This window comes from Patagioenas fasciata, chromosome 5, assembly GCF_037038585.1.
Source record: "Patagioenas fasciata isolate bPatFas1 chromosome 5, bPatFas1.hap1, whole genome shotgun sequence".
Lineage (NCBI taxonomy): Eukaryota > Metazoa > Chordata > Aves > Columbiformes > Columbidae > Patagioenas > Patagioenas fasciata.
The window spans coordinates 63,300,955-63,325,551 of record NC_092524.1 but is presented as its reverse complement, the minus strand read 5'-3'; the positions used below and the strand labels follow the sequence as shown (position 1 = coordinate 63,325,551).

Genomic DNA, 24,597 nt, shown 5'->3' with positions numbered 1-24,597 from the left:
TTCTGCAAAACGCTTTTGCAAATGCTTTGCTTTGTGCATAATGTCACTGATACCAGCAACAGTGCTCACGTGTCTGAGGCAGCCTTGAACCCTGAAAAGCATGTCAGAAAAACTTTGTGCAGTATTTTAAAGGTCTCTCATTTAAGTAAAAAGATGCTTCTAAAGCTTAGTGATCAGAAGATGTGGCCCAGCAGCACAGTTCATGTTTGCTGAGACGCAAAGCGCTGCATTTCTGGAATTAAAGGTGAGGATGAGAACTAATTGTTTCACTTTCTCTTGCAGATCCGTGTTTGTATATTCCTCGCTTTGCACACATGCTGGAGTTCGGGGATAAGAACCACGAGGTGTCCATGACGGCTCTCAGGCTGCTGCAGAGGATGAAGCGGGACTGGATGCACACCGGCCGCCGGCCCTCGGGGCTCTGCGGAGCAGGTTTGTTGGGCAATGGGGGTGTTGCTTCCCCCACAGTGGGTTGGATGGGAGAGTCTGGGAGTCAAGAACAGATGAAGACTTTCCCATTTCCTTGGTGATGCCGTATTCTCTGGGGTTTGCGCTGTCGGGCACCTACAGATTATTTAGGTCTTCATCGAAATAGTTTCTGAAGCTCAGACTTCATTTTTGCCCTTGCTCCTACATTGCTTGCTCGTATCATTTGTATCTTACATTTTGGATTTTTTAACCTCCTTCCTGGCACTCCTCTCACCCCTACTCTGCTCAAGCTCTGGATACTAAAAGGTTTTTTTGTCAGCTAAAATGACACCGTTAGTGAAAGCACTTTGATTTGTGTCTTTACGCAGAGTCTTATGCAAGAAATGCCCTCTTTGACCTGTTCTGTGAAATTATTTTCCTCTTCTTCATCTTTTTTCTAAGATCCATTGCTGTCACGATGCTCACAAAAGACCTGCTGGTTTGGGAGGGCTGGGTTAAAAGGCAGTCTGTACCAGCCAGTGAGGTCAGAGTAACGAAGACTGTAGATAGTCACAGAGTTCACATATGCACTTTATTTTATGTGAAATGTCTTATATTTTCATGCTGGAATGAGAAATAATGCTCAAACCTTAGAGAACCCAGGACTATACAATCTTCTTGAAGTTTCTAGCCCCTTTTTGTTATTACTTGCTTATTGCACATTGCAAAAAAATTGAATATAAACTCTATGGGAGAACAGCCTGGTCTTTGATTCACTACTATATCCACATGAGCAAGTAATTTGATTCAGCAGACACAGATCAATAGAATGAAGCAGGTGATGCAGAGTCCCCATCCACACAATATGCAGTTCATGTGGTTTGCTGTGGACTGGATTTAGCCTGGTTCCCTGGCCCCCATGTCTAGACGTGCCACACATTGTCTGAGCCACCGGTTGTTAGTTCAGCCCCTGGTGTTCCCACAGAATCATGGAATAGTTAGGGTTGCAAGGGACCTTCAAAAGCCATCTAGTCCAACCCCCTGCAATAAGCAGGGACATCTTCAACCAGATCAGGTTGCTCAGACCCATTTATGTGCTTAAAACTGGTTTTGAGTGCTGAGCTGCTGCATGGTAAGTGAGGGTGATGCTTCAAAATGGAGTTAATGCGCTGAATCAACACACTAATGTAAACGCAGCCAGTGCTTGTTGTCTGGCTATGTGGAGGGTCTTGCATGAGAGCCCTTGGGCACTTGGGACATTGATAGTGGTGACAGCAATGAGGGTAACAGCTGAAGTGGATTCAGTTCTGGCTTCTGGAAGGGTTCACTAGAGATCTTTTTATTCAGGACTAGTAAATTCTGCTAAAAAAGAGTTGAGAACTTTGAAAATATGTGACCAATGAGATGTACTTGTGCTGTATTCAGGCAGCTGACCTTGGTTTCCCCAATGCTAAAGCACAGAACTTTCCAGGGTGCAGTTTGCAATCAGCTTAATTTTATTCGGTAGGAAGCAAAGATTGTGAAGTCAATCACTTGGATTCAGGGACACAACTGAACATAAGCACTTAGAGCTCCTTAGCTGAAGGCTGGGCAAAGAGAGGGTATAGTTATCTGTTTTCTGCTTTTCTTCAGTAATTTTTCCTCTTTGTGACACTGACTTTCCTGCTTATTCTCTAGCTCTGCTAGTGGCAGCAAGAATGCATGATTTCCGACGTACTGTTAAAGAGGTCATCAGGGTGGTCAAGGTTTGTGAGTCTACATTAAGGAAAAGGTCAGTGCGGTTTTATTGCTTTTATCTTTCGTTTATAGTACTGAAAAGTGTAGTCTAAAACGAATGTATATCACAGAAAACCAGGTTCTTTTTATTGTCAGAAGTGCCAAGAATAAAATAAGTACAACATGTTTTAGCTGGTCATTTTTAAGTACTAACACCTGCCTCTTATGTAAGGCCTCAAATGCTCAGCAAAGATGGTAAAGAGCAATGTGCCCGTTTAACAGGTGAAGAGTTGAAGGCAAAAAGCGTTGGGTCAGAATTATTAACAGTGTTGTCATGTCCTCAGAAGAAATAATTGATTGACTCTCAGAGCTGAGGAGGTACTGGGGGATTTTTTTTTCATTAATCCAGAATACAGTGCCTAAAAGTCTTGTCCTTTTGCTGTTATTGAACAGAACTTTTCAAAATATTTTGCTGAAGTGTTCATTTTTGATACAGTTGCACTGCTAATAAATAGAAGACAGCGCACTCTGTCTAATGGTAAGTTCACTGAAAGGGTCCGAAGTGGAAATATCAGCAGAACGTGAGGCTGAAAGTTGGAAATTCCCAAGTACTTTTGCATTTGTTTATCTTTCTTTAAGCATCTAGTAGTGTTTTCCATATTTTGATGAAGTAAGCAGTCACACAGTTTCCCTCATTTTAGTTTTGAAAAGTTGTAACATATTCTTTCCCTGTGGGTTCAGTAAAAATTGACCAATGCTTTCTGTTGCCCCAGTTGGAAATGTTTGTACCACCAATATATTCTGAAGTTTGTTCTACTAAGGTTTCTCTTTAGAAAGCTCCCCTGGTGTCTCACTTTTCTTTTCTACCTCAGTCAGACCAGCTTAAGCACACCCAGCTGGGTCTAATACTCGTTAATCATATTCGCTTCTTAATGATGAAAAATGTTTTTGCCCCAGATCTTAATTTGTGGAACAGGAATGATACTATTTCCCTACCCTGCATGGGTGATATAGGGATAAATTTAAAGTGTTTGAAGTGCTTTAAGGTACTACAACAATAAGGATGGAGCAGTACAAATGCCACATTTTTTTACCTGGTCGATAGGTCATGTTTTATAATGTGCATTTTGTATGATTAATGATTTATGCATCTACAATCTACTTCAAGATGCCTTGGTTAAATAGTTAAAGAGGTCGCTCTTACTAAGAAAATAAGCATAATAAATTAGAGTTGGAAGGAAAATTAATTTGAGCAATTGTTTCAAGCGGAGAAATCTTACTTCAAAATTCATGCTTTGAAATGTTTACTCAAGTCACACACATCAACTAAAATGACAGCGTTATTTACTCTGACAGGGTAAATGTGACAGCTGAATTATTTTCAGGCAGCTATAATTACAACTGTATTTATCACGAATCTATAAATTTGATTGATGTTTTTCAAATAAGAGGATGTTATATAGCATTTAATGAAGGCAAATAAAAAATACCTTCGAATAACTCTTTCTGCACTCCATTTTTTTTCCCTCTTCTTTCAAGAATTCCTCTCAAAAAGCCATCAGGTAGAAGTTGTCTAAATTAATAAGCACTTGTTTCACATTCTTAAAAATTTCTTTGCTTCTCAGTTTGGTGTACAGTTTTATTTCCTTTTAATTATTGCTATAGTTACCGAGGTTTGTAAAGAGCTATGGCTGCTTTGTGCATTGTGAAGGTGTTGAGTGTCACTGGGTGAGCGCTCGGCGATGGACATTGGATGCTGCAACTACTGCAGATGGGTTTGCTCTTGAAGGGAAACCCAACCCAACCCAACCCAAACCAAATCAAACCAGGGTCCAGAGAACGCTGAAACGTCCAACCTGCAGGTTCTGCTGGGTGGTTTGATTTAGCTCGCAGTTGGTTTACATGACTCTTGGGGAGCCATGTAGCTGGATTTGCTTTTGGTGCTGAAGGATTTCTGTGGCAGAAATCTGTAAGGCTGTGTTGGCCCTTGGCTTGGCTGAGGATATGGGAGTGATGCTTTTTAAGAAAGCCTGCTTGGCTGCTTCTTTTGGGAAGAATCTCAGCAAGAGCCATGAAGATGATGAAGGGAGTGGAGCATCTCCCGTGTGAGGAAAGGCTGAGGGAGCTGGGTCTCTTTAGCTTGGAGGAGACTGAAGAGTGATCTCAGTCATGTTTATAAATATGTAAAGAGTGAGTGTCAGGAGCATGAAGCCAGGCTCTTCTTGGTGACAACCAATGATAGGACAAGGGACAGTGGGTTCAAACTGGAACACAGGAGGTTCCACTTCAATATGAGAAGAAACTTCTTCATGGTGAGAGTGACAGAACACTGGAACAGGCTGCCCAGGGAGGTTGTGGAGTCTCCTACTCTCCAGGCATTCGAACCTTCCTGGACACATTTCTGTGTAACCTCAGCTGGGTGTTCCTGCTCCGGCGGGGGGATTGGACTGGGTGATCTTTTGAGGTCCCTTCCAGTCCCTGACATTCTGTGATTCCCCGAGAAGGCGCTATTTCTAATCCCAGGCAATGCAGCTCATGCGACCGTGTTAAAAGGGGATTAGTTCACCCTGTTGTCCATCGAGCCCTACGTGCCCGTAGTTGATCACCTCTTTCATTGCCGCGTACCAGAGGAGCAGCTCTTGGGAGGAGGTTCACAAAAATGTGGCATGCCTTCAGGTCATAAAATCATAGAATCATCTTGTTTGGAAGAGACCCTCAAGATCATAAAGTCCAACCATTAACCTAACTCTGGCACTAAACCATGTCTGTAAGAGCCTCATCTGCGCATGAAGGACATGATCATAAAGGGGCAATTTTAAAAAGAAAAAACAACAAACCGTGGACCCCGTCACCCATCTTTGAGTCAAGAGTTCATAATTTCACCATCTGGCTAAAAACCAGTGTGTGTTTACTTTTTATGTGCATGTTTTTTGGTAGGATTGTGGTAAGAAAACTTTGTAGTTACTTCACATGGCCTTCTAGCTTTATGTTCTGAAGCACACAATTAAAATGTAAAGCTTGTTGCTGTTGTTAAAAGCGAACATATTAAATATTAATAAATGCACTGATAAGTCTATCTTATTTCCAGTCTAATTGAAATGATATTAACTTATATATCACTTTATATATTCAAAGTACCGTACAAATATTAACTAATTAGTCAAATTGTTATTTTCTGTATAATCATCTGTGGAGACAGCAGAAATTAACTTTTAATAACCGCAACCCTTTTGTTTAGTTTAATCCTCACGTTTGTGCCTGTGTTCAATGCACCTGTCTTCGCTGCTGCCTTTTTAACCTTTACACACTCTGCCCCTTCATCTATTTATTCACCTATTACATAACTTCTCTGCATATTAAATTCTGTCTTATCTGCAGTGAGAATAATTTTTGTGATATTTGTCCATTATCCAACACTGTGTGGCCCGTTTGAAGATCTTACGCACTTCTTCAATAGAAATTTAAAAAAAAATCAGCTTATCTTTGTTAACACTTGCATTTTATGCTTTGGCTTGCTCTCTTTATCTTTAAATTGAGCTGCTTTTTACGTAAAAAGTATTTCTTCTCAGTTCCATTAAATACTATCTCTTAAAAAACCTATTTGTGATGAACTTAGAAGTAAAGCTTCATTTTAGAAGGAATTGGAATGAAAGGCTAGAATGGGTTTAAAGGGCTCGTTTTTGAGGTGAATGTTTTTTCTTGCAACAAAATAGCATTTTTTGGGGAAGGAAGATGGGACTTCTTACAAAGGAATGGCTTCTGCCAGGCTGGGTGGAGATACTGCAGGTCCTTTGCTCACATCCTGGCGACTCAGCTACGGCTCTTTCAATCACTGCGTTGGTAATTTTCTGGAAAGAAAATTAAATATTCATGCATAGAGATAAATGTATCGCCTGCAGCTTTTCTTATTTTCGTTGCTGCAATATGTAGCTCACATAAACTTCATGCCCAAGCTCCCAACGCGGTCTCAAGCCGCGCAGGCGCCGTGAGGAGCAGGTCGGTGCGTGCGTCCGGAGTCGGGACGGGAGGAGAAGGTAACGGGGACCTGTGTAGCTGCGATGTGGCTGCGAGGTGACATTTTCCAAATCGCCAAAGCTGTATCGAGGGCAGGACTGAAGGGAAAGGCACGAAGAAGTCTGTGTTCAGCTGCGATCCAAGCCGTGCTAAACCCCTGTGTCTGATGGGTTGGGTGAGAGCTGTTTCCTAAAGGTGTTTGAGCACAGAGAGGGGTAGAGGATGCTCGGAACGTCGGAGGTGCCGAAGTGCTCTTGGTTAAGTGTGGTGTGGAGAGAAACTCTCAGAAAACTGGGCAAGTGCCTTCACATGAAGGAGCTTGTGGTGGTGTCTGATTTCAGGTCAGCAGCCCTGGAGCTCCTTCGCTGGCTGCGGTTGTGACAAGCTGGGAAAGTAAATTAAGTCATTTCAAGTGACTTATAGGTGATTGCTGGAAATCTTTCCAGTATGGTGAGTAAAATGCAGCTTGATCCGTGCAGGTTGGTGTTGCATACCTTTGTAAGTTGGATTGTCTGTTTTAATGAAAAAAGGTTTTATTTTTGAGGAATCCAATTTTACAGGCAGCATTCCTCATTATGAATCTGGCTTCTGTACAGCTAGTAAACTAATACATTAATTAGATTCCTAATATATTTTAGTACTTCATACTTATTTAAAAAATGTAATTTCAAAATTATTTGGTGTCTGTTACTTTGGATACTATAATTAACTTATTAGCACTAACTCAGATTTTGTAAACAGTTTTCTCTGTGTCTAATTTTCCTCATCTGAGTGGCTGGTAAGAAATGAAGCAGCACACTATTTTTCTTTTCCAGGAGATCATAGAGGGTTTTTGACAGACCATAGTGGAGGAACCACGCTAATGGAACAAAATATGAAGGAATGCTAAAGCATTTTGTTGTGTTAGCATGGTGGGAACACTTGAATCGGGGGAAAAGCAAAACAAAACATAAACAAGAACAAAACATTGCAGGTTGTTTAGGCTGACAGACGCCGGGATGCCCAGGGAGACCTGTCGGTGGGATTATTGGTGGGCCAGCCGCGTGTGCACGGGTTAACCTGAGTTAACTGCATGTGTGAGCGTTTGTACAATCAGGGCTTTAAAATTTATGCTAACGAATTTGTGATAATTTTAAATCTCTGTTTTAGTGTAAGCAACTAAAAGGAGCTAATTCTAAAGGGTGCTTTTATTTAGTACAATAAATCTTTCAAGGTACCTGTTCTTTAATACTTAGAAAAACGACAGAGCAAATGGGCACCATAAATTATCAGACACCAATTAATTAGCAGTTAATGACTCTGTGTGTGCATGGTCTTACTCATTTGCAAAAAGAGGTGAAATGTATTAATGTAGCCGAAGTTGTTTAAGTGAAAATGTTTCTCTTTACAGTTGCATTGGGCTGGAAACACAGCCAGACTAATGTAGCACAGCTCAGGTGATAAGGTGTAAGTTGAAAAACCACAGTGACTGGATCGCCTCTAATTTTGTCCCTACCTTCATTAATGAGATACTTATTCGTATAGGCTTTAAAAATACCCTTTTTTATATTGCTGCAAGTACATGTAAAATTATATATATGTACAATGATTACATATAAGGAGATTACACTTCTGTTTGTTTGCATGCTGATGAATACTAGGAAACTTTTAATGTAATGTATTAAGCATCACTGTATTAAGTATCACTTTTAGGGTATGTGTTTACATAGTTCCATAAATAGTTCATACATAAACATTGTATGGCTTGGGAATAAACAGGGGAGAGAAGGATGATGCAATAGAATGTTGACTTTGTAGTATAAAAACTAGCGATGGTTTTCCACATCAGTGCCAGTTTTGAACTTCTTTCCTATGAGTGAGTGCACAGGTTTAGCGGGGTAGGCAGCACTGATGAACGTTAAATTAGAACAGTGGGGGCATGCTGCAATATTTTGGTCCTTCACTAAGATACAAAAGTAAATCACTTTTCTGGAGTTTGCAAATGTTGAAGTTGTCAAATCAGTTGATCTATTACTAGAATATTCATAATTGATGTGACAGTTAGGATTATGTAGATAGCATGTAGGTTATTACTTAGGGGTTTAATTGTATTGTTAGTTTGGGAAAAAGCAGGGGAATTTAATTACCACCATTAGCTTATCTTGCAATAAAGTTTGTTTGGTTGGTTAGTTGGTTGGTTTGGTTTTGTTTGTTTGCTTGTTTGTTTTTATTTCTGCTACCAATATGCCAATATTCTGCTTAGTACTTTTCAATATCCATTAATCAAGTATTTCAGGTACTTTAAAAAGACTCAGCACTACTTGCAGGCTGACCGCTTGGGCTACGTTTCACGTTCACTCTTTAAAAAAAACAATTGTCTCTCAAGTTATAATGAGTTTGCCCTTCTGTATAGAGGTCCAGCACAAGACACATCTGCTCGGTGCTGCCTGTTTCTGGAGGCAGGTGCTGGCTGTGCATACGTAGGACGATGCTGGGGCTTTTCCTAAGTCATCTCTGCTTAGAAGTCCCTCTTGGACTTTGAACTTGGACTCCTGAAGCATTTATGAGTTGCACTCCAGAAAACCTTGTTCTTTTACGTGCTTTGTCGCACCCCATTGCTGCAGAATTTCAATTAAACATTAAAACCGAGCAGCTAGCTGCACACAGGAGCTTTTATTTCTTGCCTTAGCTGTCGACTGGTTTCATAAGTCTTCACTGGATGGGATCCCTGGAACAAAACGAAGTGAAAAAAATACAGTGCTCATAACTTCAAAATGACTGACCCATTTTCCCGTATTGGGAGCTAAATTAAGTGTGAACAGAATTGGTTTGCTGTATTGTGCACAAAAGTGCTTCATCAGAAGAGGAGGTGTGGTTTTGTCTATCAACAGATGAAACAAAAGCCGTGGAAATGTTTCTTTGGAAAAAAGGGTTGGGGTTAGGGGCAGATGACACCAAGCTCTGGAAAAGCTTTTCTCCCAAGGGAATTTGATTGAAAGAGTTTGCTGTGAGAAACTGTAAGAGGAGAGTTTATACTGGAAGTTGAATCTTAGCCTGAGCTGTAGTGGTTGCCTCTGCTTTGACTATAAATAGAAAATACTTATCTGCTCAGTTTCAATTTTTAGAGCCCTTTTGAATTTGTGCCAAGGAAATAATGTCTTAATTTGTATATCTGTTTATTTTCCTCCTTCTGTGCATAACTTGAAATGGCAACTCTTAGTAGTTGGTTTTTTTAATCTATTAACAAAAGTGCAAAATGAACCTGGATATCATATTTGTGTGGAAGGTAAAAAATAGCCCGTAGCTATTTTTTTTTCATGAGGGCACTCCCTCGCCCCTGAAATTATTGTGCTTATAATTAGGGTTGCATCAGTTTTTCTTAGCTGCCAAACTAATGTTACCTTGTTTCACGCGGTGCAGACTGCTGCGTGCATCAGTTTGTTGCCTTGGTGTCATGTGTCCAAACACTGGATAAAATTAAAGAAATGCTTAAAAATATGTAGACAAGATATCAGCCAATGTAAAATGTTGAGGCAGGCAAGTGGTTGGCAAACGCAGGTGTTTATTTATATCAAGTTAAAGGAGAAAGTGTTAAGCGAGCAGCTCGCTCTCCCACAGAGGTGATGCTCAAGCTGTGATCCCGACCTTCAGGGATGGTTCTTTGTTTCAGGAGGAAGGCTGGAGCCTCATGCTTAAGGACGGCAAGAAGTGAAGAAATAATGTGCTGGTCTAAATTTGGGGTTGCCGTGGGGCTGTACTGACACCGCCGGGTGCTGAGTCCTTGCTCTGTCTGGCTTGGGTCAGGGCTGAGGAAGAGGAGGGCACGGGGCTGAGTTCTGTGCCGTGGGATTGAGCTCCTCGGTAGCACCACCATGAGGTAGCTCAGCCCTGTCCTAGCGCAGATGTACTGAAGGGCTTAGGAGAGGCCCATGCTGGCATGTCATAGAATCATTTTGGTTGGAAGAGACCCTCAGGATCATTGAGTCCGTCCATAACGTAACTCCAGCACTCAGGGCTGAAGCTGGCGCTGGTGCTAAAGCCGATGCCACAGCTGCCGGCGTGTCTGCTCGCCCATGGGGGACGATGTGAGTACGTGACATGAGTCACACGACACTGTGGGCAAGGAGAGGGACAGGTGGAACCTCAGGTGTCCACAGAGACATTTGCACGGGGTTAAGTGTTGAAACCCAGGCATGGTCATCTTATCCCCAATCTTGCTCCATAAGTGACTGGTTTTGCTGCTGGTGTTTTCTGTGTTGCTCTGCACGCCTGGAGGTGTTGCTGATTTGGCTCAGGGTCTGGCTGCTCATCTCAAACTCGGAGCAAGTGTGGGGTAAACAAACCGGGAGCCTTTGCCAAAGTGCATGTTGGCTTTTTACAGTGGGAAGAGAATCACATTTTAATGAGGCGAGGCTGGTTGGAGGAAAAGTCTTGAAGTGACTGAAGTAGGACTACTTGTGACTGCATGATTCATATGTGGAGAGGTGGATGATGATAATTTAATGATGGTGGCTGGGAAGATCCTTGCTCCTAAAGTGGTGCGTGGATTTGACATTAAATGAATCCTGAATTAAAATAACAATAACAATGCCTGGCCAGGTTTTTCCTCTAACCTGGTGATGAGGCTCCCTCCTGGAAGGTGGGTAGTGCATGCTGGAAGCCTGTTAACACTGAGCAAGATTTCTACTCTGTTAATTAAAAGCTGGGTGCTGCTGCTGCCAACAGCATCCTCCTCGCCTTTCCAATTTGATCTGAAAGGCAGGAGGAGGGAGCTGGTCCCCGGTACTCCGAGGGATGGTTTTGGGTTGTCAGTCATTCTCAAATACATGGCTAATTTGGGGCACTCCAAAAGCAAGACTAGGTTTCAGAGGCTTTCTTCTCGCTGACAGCACTAATTGTGGTGGGTAGAGCTGTGCCTGGGCTCAGCGTGCTCCTTGCTGTTGGTTTCACATGGAGGTGCCCTGCTCTCCCTGTGCGTTTCATGGCATGAGATGCTGCTTGTGGCCCGTGGACTCTGTTCCAGGAGCAGAGTGTCTATAGGCAAAGTGTCCTCAAGTTACATCCCTTTGTATGGGCTGTCTTGTCTTCCTCCTCAGTTTATCAAAAAAATGGTGCTGATGAGGATGTTGAGGGAGAGTGTGGCCCCGTGCTCTTGGCTTTGACCCTGGAGTTGGTTGGAAACATGGAGTTGATTGCAGCATGGAGGGTAATGGTCTCTTGTCCCAAGCAGCAAGTGACAGGATGAGACGAAATGGCCTCAAGTTGCGCCAGGGAAGGTTGAGATTGGATATTAGGAAGTGTTTATTCATGGAAAGGCTTATCAAGCACTGCAACAGGCTGCTCAGGGCAGTGGTGGAGTCTCCATCCCTGGAGGGGTTTAAAAGGTGTTTAGACGAGGTTCTTAGGGACATGGTTCAGTGCTTGAGTTAGGTTGTGACTTAATGATCTTTGGACTTAATGATCTTGAGGGTCTCTTCCAACTGAAATGATTCTATGAAACTGAATTTCTGTCCTAGAGAAAACTCCCTCTTTGGAAGGAGTTCTATTACAGTTGGAGGCAAAAGAGAAAACCACAACTGCATTTTGAGGGGGAAAAATGCTGAAGGGTCCTGTGCTGGGAGTACAGAATCACTGTTTTTAGTTTCCTAGCTTTGCAGATGGAAGCTGTTGTCAGCTGTGCTTCCTCTGGAAGGTGGGAATATTCCAGTGAAGCAGCTGCAGACCCATCATTGCTGTTTTCCCATGGAAAATGTTGATATTATTAAAAGGGCACTTTCTGTCAGAAGAGCATTCTGCCAGACATTTCCTGACCTGGCTTTGTACTTAACCTTTTGTCTCGCTTTCTCCATCTGTGAAATGGATGTGCTCATTCTCAACCACCTGTATAAAATGCTGAAATTCGTGGATGAAGTTATGACAACGTGGTCTCATTTTAGATTCAGTTGCTTTGAAAGATTCAGCTGCTTTCATGGCAGTTCCCCATGGATCTAGTCCTACATCTCACATAGGTAGGAGCTTTCAAAATGTGAACATTACGCAGATACAAGGTATATTACAGTGAAATTACATGGATTAATCTATTCCATCTGTGCAGTGTGTGGACAAGCTCTTTATTTTACTACTGCTTCTGTGTGTCCTGGGAAGATTACTTCTTGTCCCTCTTCCAGTCTCCTGAAGACACGTTACTTTAACATTTGCTTTGCATAAATTAATCATGCTGACTATCAGGAATATTTTTTTATCATATTCCTAAACATTGTAGTTTGGGAATCTGTTTTATTGCTGTTGTTGATAACAAAAGCGATGAGACAGGAGGAATGGGCTGCGTTTCTTGTCTCAGTTTTCTCAGTCTATACTTAATTGACCTTAGTGGCTGTGATGTTTCTGTTCAGACTTTGTTCATTGAAGGAAGCGTATGTTACATAGTCTAATAAACCAAAAGCTAATTTGCGATATGAAAATATACTTTCTTTGCAGCAGATGAAACAATTAGTATCAGTTCTAATGTATTCTGCATCGGAGCCAAATTTTCTAAGGATGGTATGTTTATTCTGTAACATAGCAGTTTGATAAGTTTTGTTACTTTTAAAGAAGTTCTTAGAGTTGTTATGGTAATGTGCTGTATGCTTTGGTAGGTTGACAGAGTTTGAAGACACACCGACAAGTCAGCTAACCATAGATGAGTTTATGAAGATTGACTTGGAAGAAGAATGCGACCCTCCTTCATTTACAGCTGGTCAAAGAAAACTGAAGATACAGCAGGTGAATTCTGAATCAAATGTTCTCTGTATTCTCTCCTCTCTCCTCCCTCTGGATATTCCTTTTTTTAATTGGTTAATAGTTAATACTAAATCCAAACTGAGCAGCATTTGATAAGGTTTAGTTACATTTCTTTTGAGGTTCCTAAGAAAAGGGTGAGCCTTAGTGCTTATGATACCCATTAACTAAAGGATATTTTTTGGTTTACTGTCAAAGAGATAGCTTCCCAATTAAACAAAATATATATAGAAGTTTTTCTCCTATAGAATATTTGCTCCCTGCCCTTTCAGATATTTAGCTTCTAATGTAACTTTAAACATTCCTTGATGAGGGATTGAAGGATGTCAACTGGCTTATCCAGCTGCTGTGGGACATACAGACTTGCTGCTCTCGTTAGCACAGATCAAGACATCTGGGTGACCAAGCAAACGAGCACCAGCTGAGCTTCTGTGTTTTGCAGGCAACTGGTGTTTGGTGCTCAGCCCACGATGGCTGTATTGTCAGTGGGGGCTCAGCACACTCCGCCCGGGTGCCCCCCCATTTACAAGCTGCTGCAGTTACACTCAGCACTGTTATCTCCTTTATGCTTGGTTTCCTGCTGCGTGTGCCTTTCCCTTCTTGCACCCTGACCTTTTAGCAAAGCATCAAATCTTCTTTGTCCTTACAAAACGGGAGGCTCTCATGTGACAAGTTAAGCTGAGCTTGTGGCATGGAGGTCTTGAGTAGCTGTCCTAAAGTCTGTACTTCTCTTTTCTGTACTGTATGTGCTCTTCCAGCCTGGTCAGCAAGGATCAGGGGTGCAAAGGTGTTTTTAAGGTGATACCTGTGATCAGGGGAAGTGCCATTACATGTAACTTTTTAAAAAACACATATGAAAACAATAACCCAATTACTTTAATGAGACTGCTGGGGTTTTTTTTTGTGTGGTACAACACCTGCTTCCACAGAGATGAGTTCTCATGTGGCTTAATTTCTTGACAAACCATGAGCTAAAGCTGGCACCAGAGGAGAAGATTTGACTTTGTCGTAGCCAATTCTGACATTATTAGGTTTTTGGGGCTTTTGTTTTTTACTGTTCTAAATATGCTATCATTTAAAGGTCTGTAGGCGTGTTTGTGATGTTCTCAAGAGCCTGCTGGGTGTTTAAGTCAGTCCTTCTCTTTGCCATCGCTCTCTCTGGCCCGGGCACTGCAATTTCAGCACTGTCCTTGCACTTGCTCCCATCTACAGTCACCGAGTCTGACTGCTGAAGGATGGGGCCTTTTATTTGCAGCTTGTCAGAGTGAAGCTTCCTTTTGAAGTACAGAGATGGGTGAGATAACATTTGAAGTCAGTCAGTATTTTGGAACTTGTCTGTCTTACCTGTCTGACACTACAAAGTAGTTTGAGTTGGGATTCAAAACCTGTTTATTGCTTTTAAAATACTTTATGATTCTGTGTCTCTCTCACAAACAGTACAAAGTTGTTTTTTTTTTTTAGTAATTTCATGTTTATTTTGTTTCTTTTCATTTCAGCTTGAGAAGGCGCTATCAAAAAAGCTGGAGGATTTTGAAGGTATAAGTTGTGTTTAGTGTAACGTATCACTCATTTGTTCAAAATTACATCAATGATTGCTGAGTTTTATTTTTATTTCAACACTACAGGTGAAATATCGAGCTATCAAGATGAAATAGAGATTGAATTAGAAAACAGTCGACCAAAAGCAAAAGGTGTATTTGCAAATTTCACTAGAGATGGTAAGTGTGTAAAGTCTTGTGTCTACTGAAATAATAATGGGTTCAGATCTTGCAGGCAGCCTTAAGTGTGTGAACTTTATTGTGATAAATGTGATGATATATATGTTTTCGTAGTATAAGATATATATTGCGTTGGGGTTCTCTCTGCCAATTAGTTGGTTCAAGTATCAATCTTCAAAACAACTACATTGTTCATTACAATGACAGTTCATTAATGACTTAAGCTATTTTTCATTCCTGGTGCGGTATAAGCTCGGCACTGGCACCTGAGAATGTTCCTTTCATCACTGAAAATGCAGTGGACAGATATGTAGACGCTTTTGTCAACTGATCTCCCAGTTGACTACTTGATAAGGAAGGGCTTTGAACAGGTTGAACTGGCTATTTTAGATTTGTAATTATACCAGTAAGTAGCTGACTTATCTTGCAAAGCCCTTTTACCTGCCATAATTTGATAACCGAATACTTTTGTTTTAAATGATGACTGTATTTACGAAAATACATTTTAATAGCCAAGGTAATGAATTTGAAGAGCAGCTGGAGACTCCGTGTATTCATAGATCGTGCTAAAATATTATGTATTTTTTCTACAGATTTTCTCTAAAGATTTTTATTCTTTAAGTGAATGCCTCTCTATTTATTTCATTTCTGTAACAGATGGCATGCAATGATCTGTTGGGGTTTCCTTTCCTTTACAGATTCTATAGAAGATAACACCTCTAGCATACTTGGAGAGGAGGAGGCAGAAGATGAAGAACTGGAAGCAGCTGCTAATCACTTAAACAAGGACTTTTGTAATGAACTGCATGAGAAGGATGGAGTTAAAAGAAATGAAGACGGGGGATGCAAAAATGGAAATCAAGCTTTTGTAAGACCGCCCGCCCTGGAATCCTTGCTTGGCCCGCTACCCACCGCAGCTAGTCTTGGCATAACGGAGTCCATAAAGGAATGTATCTCCACTAAGGACCAGGAGCCTGGTGAGTAGATCAGTTCAGCTCAGAATGGAAACTGGACATATGCAGCCAGTTGTGGGTTTATTGTGTCATTTCCATGTATCTTGATGGTTCCTGTGGCAGCGGTTTCATGAATCACTGTAACGTTGAGGTGCAGGAGCTGTGGGGCTGGATGGGACCGGTGGTCGTGGTCGTTGATGTTGGTTGTTGGCATCAGGAGGCTGCAGGAAAATCTGGAGTGCCAAATTATTTTCTGAAGCCTGAGAATGTGTTTCTCTTAGTTGAGTAGATTTGCAGTCATATGAGAGCTGATGGGCATATTTCAAGCCATGCAGTCTCAATTAGGAAAGTGGAGGAAGCAGATTCCTGTAAATATGACTGGGAATTAAAACCCAAGTGTGAGAATTTTAGATCAATGCAAACGTTCTCAAGAGACATGTTACTGCATGATGCAGGCTGTCTCTCTGATTGAGGATCTTTGCAAATAGTTAATATGTTTGTATGAGGAAATAACTGGTTGTATGTTTTTTAATTTTATACCAGCTTTGGTGTGTGTTTTGGTGGCTTTGCTCAATTTTTCTTAAAACTCCCAGATCTATTTGTAACATATGGCTCTGTATAGTACAGTGGGAGCAGGACAGATCAGTTAAGGCAGGCAATTTTACCAGAGCCCTTAAAGCAGACAACACTGCAAACAGCCAGTCATCCAGGCAGGTTTGTTTGCTTTTCCTTATGTGCGCTTGTGCTTTATGGAGATGGCATTTTTAAAAATTCCTTTTGCATCTTAATGACACTGAGAATGGCACCTATCTAAAGGGCATTTTATTCTTTTCTTTATCACGGTTGATTTTTCCATCATGAGACACAACTGTCCAAATCTCTTTTGTCAGCTTACCTGGGGGCTGATGTGGCAGAACATTTTGTTATCCAAACTGTTCTGATGCTAATTTCTGTTCAACAGCACCTACTTACAATAATTTCATACAATGAACTGAATGTGTTCAGGTTCTTATTATGTTAGTGTTTGCATCCCAGAAACATAGCAGGGTGATTGCACATTTGTATTTTGTACAGACGAAATCATATAGAAAAGCTGAGTGGTTTGGGGTTTGTTTTAATTACAATTAAGAAAATGGATGGCTCGTGGCTTGTCTTTCTCCTGGAAATCAGCAGTTCATGTCGACGAGAGGTCAGCAATGGCTAGGAGCTGTTGTTGTCTGGCTAACCGGTGACCTGTAAAAATGAGTTGCCAGCGCTGGACGTTTCTCAGCTGGCGTTGCTATTGACCGTTTTAATGGCCAGGCTGAGGACTGAGGTTAGAGATGAAATGAAGCTGCTGTAGCCAGGTGTGTTCCTCGGAGTCGAGCTTCAGGCGGGTGGGCAGGAGAAGGCACGGCTGCTCATGCCACGGCTTGTCTGCATTTGCTGTTTGTTTTCTTTCAAAAGTGGAGCATTGTGCCAAATGAACTGAGTTTCAAAACCGAATAGGTTTCAGTATGTTCATTCTCTTAATGTATCTGAGAAATCACTGCGGGTGTTCGAACAAGTACTTATTTTCTTGATGTTCTGCGAAGCTCATATGCTGAATTAATGTTTTGGTTGTGTTTTGATTGCACATCCTGCTCCAAACTTTTCATTTTTTTTCAGCGACTGCTTATTTATTTTAATAATTTTAAAGTTTCACGTTAAGTCAGACTAACTTCATGTCTGTACTGTGGGATAGTCATGCTGGGGTGCAGTTCCCAGTCTCCAAGCCCTTGCCATGTGATGCCAACGTGCTGTGGGCACATCACGGTGTGTGTGTGTCAACCCCCTGAGGACCTGGTTTCCTCCAAGTCATCTGGGTTCAGGAGCAGCAGCAGAACCTCTGTGTGTTTTGGACGATTGGGAGCTGGCAGACAGACTGGGAGGTACACCTGGCTTGCAGTTGTCATGTTATTGTGTAGAATAAAGAAAACATCTTGTTAAGATGCCCCCCAGTTGGTCACCTGTGCGTCTTAGCTGTGAGCCCCAGTGAAGATGTTTCTGTCACCCCAAGCAATGATGTTCTGGGAAATCTAGGAAAGATTCGTATCTGGAGGTAGTACCTTCTATCAGGCCAACTGGTATAGTTGTAAAAAATTAGACAATTTCTATGTTTTCAGGCCCTTCTTTAAGGCTGAAAAGGAAGCAGTAGTTTTTAAATCTAAAAATAGGATGAGAGAAGTTGCTGAGAGTTTAATTTGAGATGGCACAATTATAGATCATCTCAAAACAAAAGTAGTTGGTACGTGTGGATGGAGGAAGAAAAGATCAAAAATCTTCCTCCGTTTAGCCTGTGTATTTGAATTTAGTTTAGTGTAATTTACACTGTGACTCTCAGCTGGCCATAGGTTTGCTGTGATATTTCGTGTTCCAACACCGAAGTCCATTGGAGTGGGGAGAGCGTCATCATAATGTTGCATCCTTAAGGTGATGTTTTGGTCCTTTTCCGCAGCTGTGTAAGTCATAACCCAGGAGCCTTTCCCTCCCCTCATCCATCTCCAGCCCTGAGTCACCTTCCACTAGCTGGACCATCTGGGTCAGGTTGGGTTGGAGACCTTAGTTGGCGTGAATTTGTGTCTCCTGCTGGGCTCCACGTGTTACTGGATGGGTGTATCGTGTCTGGTCAGTGCAGTGGTTGGGAATGTCGTGTCTGGTGCTGTGTGGGGAGGATAAGACACAGTGATACACTGCGTGCTTGGGCAGGTGGGTGCTAAACAAGAGCTTGACAAGCAGGTGCAGCCTGTGCAATGTTTGGCCCCCTTAAATGCAGGGTATCTCCTCTCTGTAATGAGCTCCCTTCCTCAAAATAAACCTCTGCTGTAGGTACCTTCTACAAAGTCTTTTCTTTGGCTTGTGCATGTGATAATTCAGTTTATAATTGCCTACATCAGCTGCTTTGGGAAATCTTCCACCTTTGTGCTACGATGGCTGCAGCAACAGCAGAAGGTTTCTTACAAACTGCTTAGGCAGATAGGACTTAGGTGCAGAGCGCAAGTATTAAGAAGAAACTACTGTATTTTTGCTCCACTTAATATTGGTATTTGAGCAGTGTAAGCTTGTCTATATGAATGTTTTATGGAAAGCATAGTATTTTAGCAAATTTGCATTACAAAGAGAGCATGTAAGGTACCAGGTTAATGAGTCTGAGACAGTAAAGTGCTTAGAATAAACACTACATTTGACTGGGTTTTTTTTCTACAAAGTATATTAATTTTCAGGGACACGTAAGCTGAAATCTGTTTGAGTCTTTGCAAAGAACTTCTTTCTTATCCTCCATTATGGAAGTGCTTTATTGCGAGAACTCAAGGTTGGAGGTCAGTCTGTCCGTGTTTCTGGCTGTGCAGCATCCCAGCATCCCCTCCATATTCTACGGGTTCTTTCTGGTTCTGCAGTTCCTCCAAACAGGGCACTGTTTCTTTTAGGAGGTTGCCACAGTCAAGTGCCATGGACTCTGTTCTCAAAAAATACACTCTTTGGTGTAAAATTTCCCATTGCAATTTATTTTTATGTCCCATTTATACCACTTCAAAGAATTTATTGTCTTTCTTGCTGTTTCTGTCCTTCTGATGTTTGCTGGCTGTCACCCTGTCCTTCCCATGTCACGCTGCTGGCTGTGCACCAGCAGTTCATCTCTTGCCACATAAATCAAAAGCCATAAACTTAATTTTGTCCAGGGCTAAAAGTGAGGAAGGTCTGACAAAAACAGAAACAAAGGTAAAATACAGAGTATAAGTTACCAACTGACTTTATATACCTTCTCCTTCATAATCTAGGTAGCGTTCGAGACCTGATTTAGTTTTTGTTTTGAATTAAAATTCACACGCAGTCATTTAGGGCAGTAGTTTTAAATAGCGTATGTGGGTGGGAACGTGCTCCTGCACGTCCTCATGAGAGTGAGCGGCTTTTGCAGTGAGAAATCACCGTGCATGTACCATCTTGTGCTTGGTTAGGCACCCAGCTAACCGCATTCGCTGCTAATTTCACGAAGAATACATGAGAAAGGTTTTGTACTTGTTCATAATTAATAGTTTGCTCATTTATTGCTCCTTGTATTTATGCCTCCATTAGTGCTGCAGGCATAATCTGACACGGGCTGAGGTCGAAAGATGTTGCCATTGATTTCTGTGGGTGTTAAAGACCCCATGCAGACAGCGTTCATTGATCGAATAGTTGTCCCTGTGTACCAGTGCATTCCAACTTCTTGCTTAAAGGAGAACGTGAAAAGTGGCTAAAGATGAAGTTATACGAGACAGGGATGGGCTCATCCTCCAGGATCTTGCTCTTGTCCTCTGGATTTCATCCCCCCCCAGCTGCCAGCTCCCACTTCTTACTTTGTCCGGGTCCTGGCACTTGCTGGATCCCTCCATGGACAGACTCAGCTCTCTCACCCAGTGAGGAAAATACATGTGTGCATGAGGAGACTGAGGGGTGACCTCATTCATGTTTATAAATATATAAAAGGTGAGTGTCAGGAGGATGGAGCCAGGCTCTTCTTGGTGACAACCAATGATAGGACAAGGGGCAATGGGTGCAAACTGGAACACAGGAGGTTTCATTTAAATTTGAGAAGAAACCTCTTCACAATGAGGGTGACAGAGCACTGGAACAGGCTGCCCAGGGGGGTTGTGGAGTCTCCTTCTCTGCAGACATTCAAACCCACCTGGACACCTTCCTGTGGAACCTCAGCTGGGTGTTCCTGCTCCGGCAGGGGAATTGGACTGGATGAGCTTTCAAGGTCCCTTCCAATCCCTGACATTCTGTATTCTGTGATCCCCCTTTGGCAGCAGCAAATGACCAGTGCCAGCAGCACTGCGGGCAGGGAAGTTTGCATGAACATGACATTTCCAGCAGGGTCTGAGCTGGTATGGAAGGATGCTTAGGGGCCTGCCAGCTGCAAACGGCTGGAGAACGGTGGCCATGTGTGCCAAGGAGGGTTGCTCGTCCCATCAGGATCCCAGCTTGGATTCCTGCATGGCGGGGACAGGCCCACTGCTCTTGCCATTGCTGCTCCGTCAGCAGGTGGTGTTGACCCCCTCGCTGTCCTGGTTTCTTTCTCCAGCATCCTCCTTTCTTCCTCAGATTTTGTCTGAATACATCAGCGCCAACTGTTTGAAAATTTGTAAATGTATATGTGCATATAAAAGTATACGAAAAGATATAATCAGTAATTAGGGAGAACATTATGAAGCCCTATTAAATCATAATTACTGCATACACCAGAAATAAAGCTGCTGAGTTTAGTACTAATAGTGTTACATATGCAAAGTACACTTGGTCATCAGCACAAGCATGTGTGTCCCCATCCTGATCGCTCTTCTTCTGGCTCTGGCTTCAACGCTGCAGTTGCTTTTCTGTTTTTAAGCCCCACCGGTGGCAATGAGCAGTGCGTGTGACCTGCTCAGTGCCACCTTCTTCATGCGATGCTGTGGGAGCACTTTGAGGGTTTGCTCTTTGTCTCTGTGTACCACTTGCTCATTGGAAAATATTTTCTGTGGCAAGACCAGCTCTTTCCCAATTTTGAGATCTAAGCAATAAAAGCCTTGGTACCAGCTCATTTTTCTAATCTAGCCTCTGTATGCCCATGTTTGGCAGTCCTGATAGACTGTATCCCTGATTGAGCCTTCATTATGCTGCTAATGAGATGTGAAGAGCTTGCTGCAGCCAGCATGGTAATAGGAGACCACCAGCTGCTTTGACTGCGGTTTTTTGATACCTGAAGCCTTGAGTATGAATTACAGATGGCATGATTTTTCTTACTTGACTGTGTATGTCACTCACACACAAGTATTGCATGTGCATGTGTTACTCCAATATCTGTGTACGCATTTCTTCATGCATGATCTTAGCATTTCGTTCAAGGATAGGAATGCTATAAATTCATTCCATATTCATGCTGCGAGTAACTAGGAAGGTTAAGGGATGAGAACTAATCATATAGTTTGGCTGAAAGATTTCCAAACAAATCTAGAGAGGAGTTTTGGAGAGAAACCTGCAGTTTGTTAGAGCCATCAGGGAGATAAATTTGAGTGAAGGCGTAAGCTGAAGCATGTGAATACATTTTTAGAACATTTGTGGATGTTTTAGGAATTTTCCAAAGGATTGATTTATGAATACAGACACTCTTTATAGGAAAATGTGTGTCATTTTTGTCAGAAGGCTTGGTCAGGAAGAACTACCCCAGGGTAATGGATGCTGTGGCCAGGAGAAGGGGATGGAGAGTGGGGTTCAGGTTCCTGAGCTGAACAGACCAAACCCATCTCCTAAACCTTAACTGGCCACATCCCATGTGAATGAATTCTCTGACCAGCCTGGCTGTCCTGTTAGCCTGATTGTTGTTTGGTTTTGTTTTTTTTGAGGTGTGGGGAGTGTGTTTTTGTCCCCTCTCCCTCTCCCTCTCCCTCTCCCTCTCCCTCTCCCTCTCCCTCTCCCTCTCCCTCTCCCTCTCCCTCTCCCTCTCCCTCTCCCTCTCCCTCTCCCTCTCCCTCTCCCTCTCCCTCTCCCTCTCCCTCTCCCTCTCCCTCTCCCTCTCCCTCTCCCTCTCCCTCTCCCCTTTCTTTCATAAAATTCTGGTCTGGAATGGGAAGTGTTTTGTAATCTTTAAAAGCTTTTCTCTGTTTGGACTTTATTTTGCCTGACTCCTGCCTCATCTCAACTGCTGAGTGGGCAGTGGGCAACACGTCCTTTGTATCTGAAATTCCTCTGATAAAAGCATGATGCAAAAATCAGCTTTATTTTCAATTTGAGTAGCATTAAAGCCTTACGTTGGCCTTTGATGAGGCTAACCAGCCACATAAGGCCTCATCCTCCCTTGCTTGAGGAAAAAAACAAAGGCAAAAAAGCTGTTTTCCCTCACCATGAGGGAAAGCCCAGGTCTACTGTTGTTTGCTCTACCTGGGCTGAGCCTTAAGGAGGTGGAAATGTCCAGGAGCAGAGAGCTGGGCAAGTAGGGAGAAGAGCAGAAGCTCAGCTGGGGCTTTAGAAATGGTCCTTTTCCCATACCTAAATAAGAGAATTACTAAAACAGTTGTTCCCCAAATGGCAAGGGAGGAGTGTGTTTCATGGTTGACTTAGATGCCTCAGCATTTTTAGGTGCCCATCTAAGGTTTTCATTTTGTTGTGGCTTCTTTTCAAGGTTTTCTTCTACTGGCACTGCCTGTCATATAAAAAGATGCGGATTCTCAGTGTGGGAGATACTTTCAGGGGCATTTATAATTGCTCCTGTCCTTCCGTGCACCGATTCTCAAGGAACCTGTGGAAGCGTAACCATCTCAGGGATCACTCTTCTGCTCCTAAATCGTGGTTGAAATAGGTTGCAGATTAAAACAAGACGGGGGGACGTGGTGTTGTGGGGTGACGACACAGATACCTACAGGCACACAGAAACCTGGCTGGAATAACTCCCTGCTAGAATGTGAATTTTATTATATTTCCTTTTTCTGCACCTGCCAGAATGTGAGCCCGTTAATGCTCACAGGTATTTGGTTAGGTGGCCAGTTTGAAGAAGAAACGGACATTCCTACTCTGCCCCTTCTGCCAAAAAGGAAGAAAAGGCTTTCACCAAAAAACTCAACTGAAAGCTGAAATTGTTCCTAAGAGAGCTGCGGAAAGCAAAATGCATGAAGGCTATGGAGAGCACGTTAAATTTGCACAGAAAGCTGCCTGTTCAGGAGGATGTTATTTGAGCAATTCATCACGCTATCTGAAATGTCAGGAGTGGAGGCCTGGGTTCAGTTCAGGGAGGCTTCCTGGTCTCAGTTGTTATTGAGAATAAAGACTTATTAACTGAGGTCAAGGAGCCACAAAACGTGCCCTTGGAAGGAGGAGGTACAGCGCAGAGAGATTTGCAAGGCTTAGCTACTTTGGATTTAATATGATGAGTAATAAATCCATGTGCAGTGCTGTGATGGATCCTGACCACTTCACATTTGTCTTGCATCTTCTTAAAAAGCGAAAATAATCCTCCATTTCGTACTTTATTTTCTTGTGGTACAGGTTCAGCTGGTAAAGGCAATACCTGCCAACTGAAAATGCACCGAAGCGAAGCCTTCAAATGGAGTTCTGTTTCTGCGAGGCTTTCATATTTTTGTGTAGCGGTTTGTTGTTTTGCTTTTGTTTGGTAGCTTTGAGTTTAGTTTGAAAAGTTAATTCCTATATCCTCTTAAGAATTAACTTCATCACACCCCTACACACTTGAGCTGTTTTTTCTGTTGGTCTGAAATCCACAGGACTGTCATAGTAGTCAAGATAAACGTCTATGCGTGGGTTGGACCGCGACTTACGTAGATGACCCTTGTAATTAGGGATTTCAGATATGGCCCTACAGACTGCTGATCAAAAGAGTCAGGAGTTCAGCCTTGCATAATTGTAGTTTGACATTTTTGGTTTGCTAGGTGCTTTCATAACTAAAATGGATGTATTATCCAATAGAGGAATAATATTAGTGTTGACACTGTTGGCAATTAAAAACCGTTTTGGAAACTGAATTTGACTACTCCTGATTGCTTTTGAAATAATTTGTTTTTCAATGTTACTTTAGGATTGGTTCATTTATTAGGTCTTTTTTTTTCCTGCGTGACAATGAGATAATTGCTATTTAATTTTTATCCTGTAAGCTATTATAATCAAAGCAGCCAAATATAGACTCTGCTTTGACCTGGAACCAGACTGACCTGTCAACATGAGGCTACTGTACTCTTCAGCTTTTCAATTTAATTTTATTTTCATATGGACTCACCCGAATACATTCAGTAGGGCTGAAAAAATTGCGTTTAGAGTTTTTGGTGTTCGTTAATTACAGTGGTGCGAAGCCATAGAAGACCAGCTTTGGATTGGTTATTAATAACAAAAATAATGAGCTTTTATCTAGGATGGCGTGGGCTGTGTTGGGTCAGGAGTGCCTGGAGCGGTCGGATGAGGAGATGCTGATGGGCTGCGTGGGGAAGGGAGTTGCAAATTTTGGGAAAAATGGCAAAGAGTTGACTCCAGGGAGTTCTCACATCCAAGTTTTG

At 42.3% G+C, this 24,597-nt stretch overlaps 1 protein-coding gene across 2 annotated transcripts in view; it reads left to right on the top strand.

Annotated features, from left to right (window-relative positions):
• Positions 1–24,597, top strand: part of BRF1 (BRF1 general transcription factor IIIB subunit) — a 179,969-nt gene that overhangs the window by 90,227 nt on the left and 65,145 nt on the right. For both annotated transcript variants that reach the window (XM_065838810.2, XM_071809723.1), the window contains 6 exons: positions 283–432; positions 2,086–2,179; positions 12,753–12,879; positions 14,391–14,430; positions 14,520–14,612; positions 15,311–15,589. In XM_065838810.2, coding sequence (XP_065694882.1) covers positions 283–432; positions 2,086–2,179; positions 12,753–12,879; positions 14,391–14,430; positions 14,520–14,612; positions 15,311–15,589 — 783 coding nt within the window. The remainder of the gene's footprint in view (positions 1–282; positions 433–2,085; positions 2,180–12,752; positions 12,880–14,390; positions 14,431–14,519; positions 14,613–15,310; positions 15,590–24,597) is intronic.